This window comes from Alligator sinensis, unplaced genomic scaffold, assembly GCF_000455745.1.
Source record: "Alligator sinensis unplaced genomic scaffold, ASM45574v1 scaffold938_1, whole genome shotgun sequence".
NCBI classification, from domain to species: Eukaryota; Metazoa; Chordata; order Crocodylia; family Alligatoridae; genus Alligator; species Alligator sinensis.
In genome coordinates this window covers 321,635-335,319 of record NW_005842449.1, presented here as the reverse complement: position 1 = coordinate 335,319, position 13,685 = coordinate 321,635, and the positions used below count along the sequence as shown (strand labels likewise).

Sequence of the window (13,685 nt, the reverse complement as noted above, 5' to 3'; positions counted from 1 at the left end):
TGCAGGCCAGATGATTTACTTCTAGCACTGGGTCAGCAGCTAGTCAGTGTGGCTTTCCAACCTACTGCATTGGGGTGGTATGCATAAGATATTTCATGTTGAGAAGTGTACATTTACTACCTGATCACTGAGGCTGTCTATAATGGAAGTCAAGCAGAAAAAGTATATGCAGTTTACAGATATGGCTAGGACTGAACCTTAAAATGTACTGTCCAAGGTGGGGGAAGTATGTCTCTGACAGAATCCCCATAGTTCAAATTTCTGACCCTGTTATCCAAGATACAAGCAAGTGGCACACACCTGTTAGGAGACAAAGTTCATAAATTGCCTATAACTATCAGTGGCCTCTGTAAGAGGCCACTGATAGTTATAGGCAATTTATGAACTTTGTAACTGATAAAATGAATATAACCAGTATATTCCCAGTTCTTCCTAGAGAGATAGATATTGAGTAATATTCTAATTAACCACTTTCTGAGAAGATAAATTACTGTAATTGAATAAATAATTTACTTTTCTCTGAAGTTAAGTAATCATGAATAATAATTTCAAAGTTTTGGTGTCTAAAAATGTTTCCTGTGTTTTTTTTAAATTGCTAAATAATGGGGGTGGGAAGGAGGAATAACATCAGTAACAAAAATAAATGCAAATCCAGTACAAGCAACAGAGAAAGCTGCATGGCTGCTGTAATATGAAGGGTGGAACAGGTCCTTTCCAAGCAGAGAAAAAAAACATCCCCCTAGCTCAAAATAGCTGTTGCTTTACAGAACAAGACAAATGTGTTATTTTCAACAGGATAATGCCACCATACTGACTTGCCTGGTGAAGACTGAAGATGGGAAATAGCAGTCTTGTATCCAGATTTTTACAGCAGCCTAGTTCATTATGAAATGAAACAACTGCATATTATGGAAAGTGAATAAAAATAAACAGGACAAATTAAGGTAGGCTCAAAATACATGTATAGAATAGGTCCCTAAAGAAAAATAGCTTTGACCAGCTGAATAAAAGCAATCTCAGTTGCTTCCCCATGCCCCTCTTCCAGTATAGTCAAAAATATTATTCTTTTTGGATACATTTCAAGTACATGTAGGATGGACTTCAAGTATATATAGGATGGACTTCAAAGTCTTTAACTCTCTGGAGATAAAAGCCAAGTCCCATCTTATGAAGAACCCCTCATCTAGTGGATATGGGGAAATATGCACACAAGATGTGATGAAGGTAGAATTCATGCCCCTTTTCTGGGAAGAATTTTGGATGAAAGAATATTTTATCCTTATGAAACTTAAGGTATAGTAAATCAATCAAGACAGCCTGAGAGGGTTGTTCAGACAGCTGAAATCACTGGCACCAAAAATGAAACTTAGATGTGGCAATAATAGTCTCTATATTTTAAATTGACCTGTATCAAAGAATGTTGTATGTAGTAAAGATATTAAAGCAGAGATCTTTATCATTCTTCCATTTTCCTGGAAAGGATGAAGCTAGGATTGAATTCTGACCTATGCTCCTGGCCATTGTTATACTTTCTTCTCAAATCCAGCTAATTATTTCCTTTGTAGTTGAAATCTTTTATTTATGATTTATTACTATGTTTAAAATTAAACAGTTTGAGTCTTTAGTCTGATTCCTATCTGGTTATCAGCTCTAATTGTTTATGTTTTTCAGTGGCCTTTAATGCGTGTCTGCTGGGGTTTTGGTGAATTCCGGTACTGATTGTATTTTGTATATAATTATAATGTAGTAATTTTTAGAAAAATTACTTAAAAAGATACACATATACACCAACTCACCAGTTTTTAATGTGTAGAAAGGAGTTTTCAATGGCTTATTAATGTCTATATATGATGCACAGTATGAGTGTATATCTGAGAACTACATGTAAGATTTTTCAGGCAAATGGGAAGTTCACCGGAAATACAACCCTTAAGAGCTTTAAAAACAAATACAGCCATACACAGACCAGTAATAGTATCAATTCATTTCAATGGGTCCAAGTTGAAACAGATTATTTTACAGAACTGGGACTATAGTCACTAAATTGCACCGAGGTAAATGAGGATGAAACCCATCCTTTAGCTTCTTGGGACTTCAGAAGCAGACATCCACACTCCCTTTCAGCAAATAACCATCCCTTTCTGAAATAAACCTCCTTCCTTTCCATCATGCATTGCAACTGTATTAAGACCATGCACATACTCCTTAAAGGGGCCTAATTTTCTCAGCTTACCATTTCTCAAAAGTCCTCAATCTTGCTCTTCACCATGAAACTGCTCTGGGTTGTCAGAAAATTTTTGCTGTTTCTTTCTAATGTCTGTAAGAATCACGCTGTTAGAACTGGCCTTGACATTTTGGGGTTGACTTGTAAAAAAGAATATTTATTCCACCCTTCTCTTCTTTTTTACAGAGGACTGGTAACAGGATTTTGGAAAGAGCCACTGAGGTGATCTTGTGTCCTTTCTGTAAACCTTTGGAGCTGTACCTACCTCTTCTAATGCAGCTGTGCTGAAACTATTTAACTTTTTGCTGGAGAGGCTAAAATGGAAGCAGGTCTCATCAGACAGAGTAGCTGACAGAAATGAAGCTTTGTACAGATGAAGCTTTGTACAGAGAAATCATACTCTCTGACTCTGAAAAGATGGTCTGTCCTACTGCCAGAAACTGCTTTTTTTCTTCACCAGCTTTCAGCTGTAGTAGGGCTAACTTCTCCTAAGTCTCCTACAAAGTCCTCTAAATTCTATATTTATGTCCCATTCACTCTTCAAACTTGGCTGATGTTCATTCATCACTACCAGTTACTTTTTCAAAGATGCTGATTTCCACAGTTATCAAAAATTCATTAGCATTGTGATAGATGCTATAGAAGAAAGATGAGTTTGATAGGCTAGAAGAGGGGTTCTCAATTGCCAGGCCGTAGCGGGCCAGCTGCCAGACCAGAAGTGGCTGCAGACCAGCAAACTGCGGCCCTCTAGAGCCAGGCGGAGAGGCCGTGGCTCCATGTGCAGGGCCCATGGCAATGCAGGGTTTGGCCCATTCCCCACCCGGGGATGGGGTATCCTTACCTGTCTTTCAGCTGGAAATTCAAGCCATGGTCGGGTGTGACTGCTGAGCTGTGGTTTGCTAGACTGCGGCCACTTCTGGGCCGTGGTTTGCTGGGCCGCCACATAAAATCTTTGGGAACCCCTGGGCTAGAAGAATGGCTCTGAGAGACAGTCTCTCAAATTCAACAATTTAAATGGAAGGGTTTTTGTTATTGATATGGATGGGAATAAATAAATAAATGGTGTAAATAAATACACCAACAGGATGTAACACATTGATAGAAATGCAAGTTAGTGAGAAAATACAAATATCATTTTAAAGTCTGATTCTGGCAAAGCAGAATACAAGTAAACCCCACGACTTCAATTAGTGTTACTCATATCCTGAGGTTTCAATACCAGGTTTCAATACCATCATGCAAGAAACCTCAATTTGGAGTTTTTATATTCGTTATTTATTGGCTGACATAGTCTAAAGAAAAAATGTAAAGCAATATGCACAGCCCTGGAACAGGAAGTTTTCTGCAGATACCTGTGAAGGAGCAGGGACAAGGGGAAGAAGGAAGATTAATTTATTTCGATTGGCAGAATGGTTACAGACAAGTTAAATCTGTGTGAGCATATGCAATGGGAAATAATGGGATCAGCTCAACATTCTGTGAAAGATCTTGTGATTGCCCAAGGGAAAAGTTTTCTTTGGCAGTGCAACACAGAACAATTTCAAATAGCACGCAATAAAAACAGATAAAGTTATTGCCAGGTGAAAATTCTTGAAAGATGGACCTGAATGCTCTTACCAACTATTTTTGATTTCAGTGGCTGGTAAGATGAAAAGTTTATGTACTCATTTAATTGGTCATAATTTTAATAAACTCTTAAGTGTCAAATGCAAATAACTATGCTCAGAGATACCTGAATGAGTGTGAGTTACTACTGCCCTTTCCAGAACATGCACTGTTGGCCATCGTGAAAAACATTTAATAAGTTTGTAGAGCAAGTGTTGCTAAGAAAGTATCTAACATTGCTTTTCTGCGTTTTTTCTAAAACTGTCTATAATTTTACAGATCTTTACCTCCAATCTTAAAAATTCAATTTTTAACATAATCATAAATGTCACCAAGAGCCATTTAAACAATTCCCGAGTGCATCATGAATTTTAATTTTCAATGACTTTATTGAGAATGTTCTCTTAATTTTACAATGAGAAACTTTAACCACTGATACACAACTTGCAAATATTTCAAACATGACAGTTATCTTTATTTTTTTGAATTTTTCTGTTCCACGATCAGCTCCTGAGATAGATTTTCTTCCTCAGCTTCATTTTCATCCTCCTATAAAACAAAACAACACAAAAAAATCTGATTTACTGAAGAGACTTATATTCTGCAGAGATACCAATATGTATAAAAGCCTACCCTTTCAATATTTTGTCATTCTTTGACAGAAAATAAGTGTAAGATTTTAATTATTTTAGTTTACAGACAAAAGAGAAATCAGTAACGAAAAACTGCTTAGATTTCGAATAGTTCTAACCACTATTCTTCTTAGCAAAATAGCAATTTATTAGGTAACCTCAATTTATTAGATAACCTATGCAGGGTCAATTGATTTATTAGCTGTTTTGAGATGTGTTAAATAAAGGAAGCCATTAAAACATAGAAGTGAAGTTCAATGATATTTAAATTTTGTACTAAAAGGTATTTCCCACTTTTTTTTTTTGGTTCTCGACTAGAGGTTTCCACTAATTTCCCTTTAATATGCAAAAAACTTTCACTGCTGTCATAAAAATTACTTTTGGAAAGCATCTGCCATTGAAAAATGCTTCAGTTTTTTGAGAACAGATACGTTTACTTCACCATTTGATAAAAGACAATAAATTTAACTTCAGAGACACTTTATGTGCTGCAGCAACGTATTTTTGTCCCATCTAGCATATTTTCTTGACAGGTCTGCCAATTTTCCAATTACTTGTACCACCATATGTTATCTGAAGATCAGTCAGGTCTAAAATAGGAAACATGAGCATGTCAGGCAGCAGCATGCTTACAATATTCTACAGCTTCAGCTCTAAGAGTTGGGCTCATAATTCACAGTGGGCTTCTCTGGATCACACTGAATAAATGAAGTGACATCATAATGCTTGTTTCTATAGAAATGAATGTGTCCAATACTAAATGGTGACCTCCAAAGTATAAATTATGGAAGCTTTAAGAAATATTTCATAGGACAATTTGTAAACCTTTTCATCATAAATAGGCCTTTGAATACATTCAAAATGCATACTATCTTCTTACAGATTGCATTTTGCTTTACAAAACCAGAAATCCTTGTCAGTCTCAATAAAAAGATAGGAACACTGCACTGAAGTTTTAGGTGTTAAGAAGTGCTCTGAATGCTCTTTTCCAAGGTCAGTAGTACAGAGTTACTGCCACAAAAAGGAAGAAGGGATGGGACACTAGCCTGGGACTCAGAAAAATTGGTTTCAGTTCCACCTGCTGCACCAAAACCTTTCTGCTTTTCCTTGGGCCAGTGCTGCCAAATATATGACTCATGAGCCAGATCCAGCTTATGAAATTGTATGATCCAAACCATGGATTTCTGGACTGACCCCACGTGTCAGCCCTGGCCCTGTGTGCTGTGCTGCGTGCTGGACCTGGTGCTGTACGCTCTGCACACAGTACAGAGGGCCCTGCTTGACCAGCCCTCCATACTGGCTCCAGGGCTGGTCTGGATCAGACCTTGCCAGAGACAGCGTACGCCTGATGCCATCCCCCCCATGCTGTGTGCGGTGCACATGCCCAGTCTAGCCAATGGCTGAGGGGACTGCTAGCACATGGCCCTGGTGCAGGGCACATGCTGCCCATGGCACACAGTCTGGTCCCAGAGCTCCATGTGGCACAGGGGGTCCAGGGTGCAGGCTGCATCTGGCAGCCCAGACCATTCCTGGGCTACATGTGGCATTGGATCCAGCCTACATGCTGTGGGCAGTGTATGTCTGTACTGGCCGCTGTGCTATGTGCACAGCAAGCCCCAGGCCGATGCATACTGTGTGCTCGCTGGACTTGATGCTGCGGGTACTGCACAGGGAGTTGGTCTTGTTCCTGCAGGGCCAGATGATTTTGACACCCCTGCCTTAGGCAAATCACTGCAGACCATATCCAGATTGCTATTAGGCACATAAATGGAACATAGGCAAGATTTAGGCACCTACAACATCACTAAAAGCAATTTAGATCAACAGCACGACAGATAGAACAAGCTGCTTTGGTGCTGAAATTCACTGAGTCTTCATTTTGGCTGGAAAATTCCTAAACACACAGATTGAGGCTTCTGAGCATGCTCAGAAACAATCTAAATCAAGAACCTAGGCACTTAACTCCCAGCTAATCTTCCTTTGTGATGCTGACTGCAGCTGGGAGGAGTGTAGGTCCCTGATCCATTAGGTGTTCAGCAAGCATTTTTAACTCACATTGACAACACAAGAGTGCAAACTACAGAACCCGCAATCATTCATTCAAGAAACCGGTTCCCACCCTTTGCACAATAGAGCAGTTGTTACAGTACCAATCCAGAAAGTGGGAGGCTTTGGCTCTAGGTCCTCCTCAGTTTAAAGGAATTTAAACTCTCATCTCCTACCTTCAAGGAGAGGGGTATAGCTACTAAACTATAAAATAATCTGTGTGGAGGCACCCTCACCCCTTGCTATTAAAGATGAATCACTGGACAGCTAAGAGTAGAAAATTTAGGGGGAGAAAATGAGAGCAAGCAAGTGGGATTATGAATATCAAGTGATACTGGCATTTTCATGGCAGGGGGAGATGGAAAGGTGGAGACCTGACATTATGACATGGTTCTGCCTACTGTTTCCTAATAGCTGATTCTAGGCATCTCCCTGCTTAGCTCTTAGGTGCTCTGGAAGCATCCAAAACCTTTCCATGGACTCCAGGAGCCCAGATGTTTAACCATGTCAATTTAAGTCTTTCTTCTAGGGAAGGATGCCTATTTTTTGGCATGCCAATGTCTAAGGAGATATAAAACCAATCTGGCTCTTCCTCTCTCTGTAATTCAGCTTCCATCTTCAATCTGAAAGGATGGTGAAAGATGATTACATTAAGTGAGTTGCTCCATTACCGGGGTTATGGGGGCCACATATACACAAAAGCTAATAGAAAATACCTAATTAAGAAAATGTGTAGCATTTCCTGCTCTGTGCTATTACCATAAACTCAAAGTTTAGCATATGAAATACAGTCTGGCAAGAAATGTTCGGCATACATTGACCACTAAGGGACATATGCAGGTCCATTTACTTTCTTCTGTATTTTTGCAGCATTATCGTCACTGCATTAATAGTGGAGTTCATGATGCCTTATAACCTTAAAGTCACAAACGAGCTGTTGCTTAGATGGGATTTCTTGTAGGTTTCCACATAATGATCAAAGCGAGGAAGATAATTTGTGAACAGGATGTGTAAGTCTCTCTCGTTCATTTGACTCAGTTAACTTAAGAAGCAGTCTTCTGAAGTGGTGTGCTAGTAGAAATATCTGCTTTAGATAAGTTAAGCTAGCTGTAATGCTCTACTATGTTATTAATTTCTTGACCTGGTGGGTGTGTTATTTTTTTGTCTTTAGAGCCAAAACAACCAGTAGCATTGGAGGATGAAGTACCACAGTTTATTTAATCTGCTGAAATGATAAAAAAAATAAATCTCTATTGAAAAGAATGAACACTTCCGAAGTCTAACTCCAGGATGAAAATAAGGGATAATATAAGGTCAGAAAGCCCATGAAAAGTCCACAACTTCATACTGCCAAGAATCTTAAAGCTAATATGCAAGAGGAATTGTCTACACAAGACAACGAGCCTTGGGATATTCAAACAAAATTCTAGTAGAAGCTATGTTAGTTCTTTGGGAGGAGGGGGAAATCTTCCTTAATGGGTGACTCCTGTACAGGGGGATTGTAAAGCTAGGTTCTTCAGGAATTGTTCAGGAGTTACTCCATTTTGCCTGGTGCAAGTGACCTTCACCCCCTTCAACCCACCTTCCCTATTCAATAATTTTTCCTGGGCCATGTCCAAGTGTTTCCATTTTTACTGGGACAATCACCATGATCCTGGTAGAAATCACAAGTGTACAAATGTTCACACTGTTTCTCCTGAACCGAAAATGGCAGTTTCTGGAGAAATGGAACCAAACACTAACCTGATAAAAGTTGCTCCCCACTGGCTCTACACATACCAGGGACTCTGGGGCTGTTCCCTTTGCTCGGCTCCTGTGGGAGTAGTGTTGCAAGCCCCTGGCCCATTTCTCACACCAGAGTCCCCAATATGAGGAGTGGATAGGAGATTTGCTTCACTGTTTCCCATGCTTGTCCCAGACCAGGATCACCTTGGTCTCTGGAACGCATAGAGAATGGGGACTGTTGGAGGCTGAATGCCTGCACTGCTCCCTCTCCCAGAATCTTCTGTAGCAGTGGAAATTTTCCACTGCTAGAAATAAATGCTTGCACACAGCTCTGGCCGCCAGATCTCAACATAATTACTTCTGCTTCCTCACATATACCCTCCAACTCCTACATAGCTACTCTTCTCTCAGCTCATTCCTCTTGTAATCTAGATTCTGGGCTTCTACCTATCTAAAGAAAAAAAGCTGTCAGACACTGATAGACAAGCCCAAGGGAATTTCACTCTCCTCCTTCTGTGTGCCCCAGGGAAAGGAGAGGAAGCTGGGGATCTTAATATTCCTTAAAGATAAAGAAGGACCAAGAAAGGGATACTAATGGACATACTAAACAATGAGTGCTTGCAGGCTTTTCCTTCCTCCACAGGTATTTTCTCCCAGATGCTTCTACCTCAGCTGTGAGTGGGCAGGTTCTTTGGAGAGGTTGAAGGAAATATGCATGTTCATTTTATAGAAAAAGTACTTATGACGGGACACAATAGGTTAGACTGATACAGACTGTGAGGTTTTTTGCCTTCCTTTGGAGTAGGGGACATGGCATTCTTCCCGGGATCTCTCAAGTGTATTTTAACAACCCTTGCAGCAGCAGGATATTGGCCAAGAGTTGGCTTGAGATTGTTTAAGATAGGCAGGGGTTGGGCTAGATGACCTCTAAAGATCCCTTCTATTCCTATTCGTCAATTATTCATTATTCCTCCTCCTGTCCTAGCTGGTTGTCATACTTTCATTTTCAGGCATAACTACTTCTGAAGTTGGGATTGGATGTATGTAATGTGGCCACACCACCTTCCTTAGATTGTGATGTAGCAGGTATCCTGAAGAGGCTAGTTCCCTTACTATTGAATCTTTGATGTTATTTAATTGAATACTAATGTCTTTAATGATACTGACGTATTTATTATAAAACCTTGCATTTCTCAGCATATGACTATGCCTCTGACTGTGGGCCATTGCTGATTCAATTTTTGTGGTGAAGACAGTGGTATAATGCAGCGTTTGCTTGATACCGAGTATTATGCCTCTTGGGTGCTACTTTACTTGGGCAAAGAGATGTAGTATCAGACACTACAGGGATTAGGTAGGCTTGAAATGTTTGAATTGTATGCTCAAGGGGATTGTATTTGTTGCCTCCACAATTGCCTAGCTGCAACAGCAGCATTCAATGATTTTTATATGGATCTGGAAGAACGATTCCTCAATGGGAAATGCAAATATAGAAGTTGCTGTGAGTAAAGAGGAATTCACCTTTTTATTGCTTTTATTTTTATCTATTGTCTCCTTACTGACTTTAATGAGGGTAAAACAGAAACAATTTCCATGTATTAAAACCCTATTGATAAATGCAAATAAAATATAAAAAATGGGCTTTTGCATGTAAAATTGTGGACAGAAAAAATTGTGCCCTCACCATATTTCTTCATTACTTTAGTTTGCTATTTTTTTTAACTTAATCAAATTCTAAATCCTTACATTAATGTTGAGTGCCATTTTATAGCAGAATCAATAGGGGAATTGCTAAGCTTGTATAAACAATTTACATCTCTCTTTTCTATCATTGGAAACTATCACATTCCAGGCAGAAATTTTCCAGACTTAGTATTTCAGGTGAATCTTGTAGAAAGACTGATTAAAAATGGTTCATTTTGTGTTGAGTATAAAGCCACCCATGTCACCACCAAGTAGCATGGAGGAAAAAAATCTACCCTTTTCTGCAATAAAAAAGGAATTCCTGGCCACACCCCCATTTGTTTTTGAACTGCTATAGTTACTGAATATCATAGAACATAACATTTAAATATGATATGGAAATAGACTTCTCTGAGGAGGCCTGCAGCAGAATGAGATGATAAAAACAATTTTGATCTGACAGTACTCTGAATTTCTGAAAATTGCATGTTAGATATATACAGTACACACATATATATGTTTAGTTAAGAGTTAAAACACTGCAGCAATGAGAATCTTGCTTTGTGCAAACTTCCTTTTATTGCCTCAAAGCGCTTCAACCTTAAACCGGAGGAAACACTTTTATTAGGTAGTTACTACCATTCAGTTCTTGTTCTCCCTATTCCTGCTTTCCCCCACTCCTGCCTTAAGAATAAAACAATATTTATGACTACTTATTGCAATTGGTGTGATGTGCATTCCTATTAATTAGAAAGTAGCATGCGACTGCCAATTTACTTGGGATAGATTTGGACTAGCATTCCAGATAATTTATAGTATCATCCTCCAAGTTGGCAAATTTCAATATTCCTTCAGCTTCTAAACAGCCTGTTACAATAATCCTGTAAAGATTCAATGTAATACTTGAAAACACATTTTCTTGTACCTCAGGAGGCATCCTTATTGTATAGAGAATAGTTAACTGGTTGTAGTTTCTAATGTCATTCATAATGTTTGAATTTTCAGTTAAATGGACTATTTAGCTTAATTATCATGGAATGATGTCGAATACATTGAAGATTAAACAAGTTTAATGTATCTGCTTTACTAATTACCACCTACAGTTATACAGCTTCTTGTCCTGAAGAAACTCATGCTATACGGAGTACACATATAGAATTCACTCACCCACATATGGGACATAACAGCTATTTTATGCCAAAGACACTGGATTGTTTTTGAGAGAAGTAAAAATAATTTTTTGAAAGGAAATTTTAGGTGGGAAAATAATTACCCAGTAGAGAGCTTTTCATTTTATGTTATCAAGTCAAAATCAGTCCAGAGTAGAAAGGCTGCTCTTATTGGGGACTGTTTAAAGCAATGATTCTCAATCAGGGTGTTGTGGCAACTTGAGGTGCCTTGAGAGCCTTTTAAGGGTGTTACAGTGTGCCAGGCCATGTTAGCACTGTTAGATGTGCAAACATTATTTATAAGACCAACCTAGAAATTTCAAATATGAATCCACAGCGTTAAAAACATTCTGACTTGTTCCAGTCTTTCTGAGTTCTCTGAAACAGAAAAATTGCTCCTTTATTTTTCCATAATCAAATGATGAGCAAAAACTAAGGGGTGCCTTGAGTCTAGAAAGGTTAAGAATTACTGGTTTAGAGGCTTATGTGAAAATGGCAATATCGTAGTTTTCCAAAACTTAATCACTGCAATTGAAAAAATCCACACCTGGCAGTACTGGCGCCTATTTCCATTTTATATTCTTTTGCTCAGAGTCTGCTATAGTCTGATTTATTTTTTTGCACTGTTAAGTCTTAGAAAAATTTGAATCGATTAACATTGTAAATCTGCACCCAAATATGGCAAAGATTCAATTAACTGTTGTTAGTAAATGGTGCACAGAGATGTAACTAGCAAGTTTAGCGTTCTGGATAAAACCATGCTGGAGAAGAGAGGGGAAGGATGCCAAGCACTGGGGAGTGGAGGAGGAAGTGGTGAGGAGACCAATCTTACCTGCCTTGGGGACTCAAAGTCTCCAGTCTGCTTGGACCAGTTGCTGCTGCTACAGCAGCAGGACAGTGTCCCCGGCTGTATCTGGTTAAAGAAGTGGCAGCAGAGGGCTGTTGTTTCTGTCATGGGATGGACAACCCAGAGGCTGTCTTTTTGGTTCCACATATAAGTCAATGTGCAGGCCTACTGAAGTGCTTGCCCACCCCTAGCTAGGCCCAGCTCAAACCCATCCCAATTTCTTTCATTTTTACCTAATAACAATCACAGATTTGAATTATGAAGAAGTGTGTCTTACAAATAATCTCCTAAAAATATCCTCAAATATGCAACCAATGCAGTATATTTACATTTTACAGACCAAGAATATCATTGTGCTAGAATAGCTGTTCTTTTAAGGTTGCAGTAACAATAGATCAGAAACCTTCGTCTAAACCTGGGAATTTGGATCTGATGGCTTATAAGTGCCAAGAATTAAAAAAATAAGGTTGTAAATTTTGGTATCTAAACAAGTGGTGTGGTTTATTTTAAAAGTACTGAGCATGTCATTTTGCTCCAAACCCTATACAGAGAGGGATGAGGTGACGAAGAGTTGCATATCTTAGGACATGCCTACAGGGATAAGCTATTTCGGAGCAAGATAGACTGTGAACTTAAAAGCAGGACAACTATTATGGATTAGTTCTCTAAGTGGATACTTATTTAAAAATCTGGGTGCCTTTCCCAGTTTTAATTAATTGACTTTGGAAACAAGTTAAGTTTAACCAGAAACAGGTGCTCTTAGTGCAGAACAAGATTGCCCATATGGAAAGTCGCTCACTAGCTGTTCTGCACTGTTTCATGCAGAGAAAGCCTGAGATGAACTACACACTGGGTTTAAGTGTTCTTTTTTTATCCCTTTCACTCAAAAACTTCTGTCTGCCTTTACAGTCCATCAACTAATTACATGAAGTCTTGAAGAAAAAGTGAATCAGACAATTATTAACTCTAGAGGGGATTTGAGATAATTCTATATAGAGACCATATTATACATCATCCATCAATTCACTGCACTAGGAAAGACACAATTTTTAGATTTGTGCACTAAACCATAGCTATAATTTGTCCTTCTGTATGTTATATGCAAGAAAAAAATATGAAAAAGCTCGAAGCCTACAGTTACAGGACCAAAAATAGCAAGAAACCTGTCATATGTCAAGATGAAGAAACAGACATCTAAACAAAATTTACTACAAAGAAACATTTGATGAAGATACTAAGATAGTTATTTTGTGATTCATAAAATTTCAGGTAAAAGACTAACATGGAGCTAGTGGTATAATGTTATGAAAATCCCAACAAAGAAGAGAATAAGCAAAAAACTAGTACTCCCAAGATTGACTAAAAGTTTCACTGGGATATGGCATATCCTAGGATTTGATATTGAAAGAACTACTTACCGTCTCAGACATACTCATACTTATGTTGCATTCTACCTTGCTCCAGGAGGAGATATACTGATTTCTATCAAATGATTTATGGAGTGAGGCACCAAATTTTTGTAAAGATGATCATTACACTTAAAGCCCAGAGACATAAAAATAGAGGGCACTTCTACCTTAACAACCATAAAGTCTTGAAAATTAAATAGCAAGAAACCAAACAAAAACAAGAAAATATTATTTTCTATCGTCAAGAGCAAGGATAATAATTATAGGGTATATGCCAAAAATATATAATATAATACATGAATAGTAAATGTGTCTCTCTGTCTTGACAGTTCATCTGCCCTGGAT

General features: G+C 38.5%; 1 protein-coding gene across 1 annotated transcript in view; it reads right to left on the bottom strand.

Moving 5' to 3' along the window:
• Positions 1 to 4,194: 4,194 nt before the first annotated feature.
• PHF14 (PHD finger protein 14) overlaps positions 4,195 to 13,685 on the bottom strand; it is a 320,362-nt gene continuing 310,871 nt past the window's right edge. Inside the window, exon 19 of the mRNA XM_006030475.3 lies at positions 4,195 to 4,378. Coding sequence (XP_006030537.1) covers positions 4,304 to 4,378 — 75 coding nt within the window. The 3' untranslated portion in view covers positions 4,195 to 4,303. The remainder of the gene's footprint in view (positions 4,379 to 13,685) is intronic.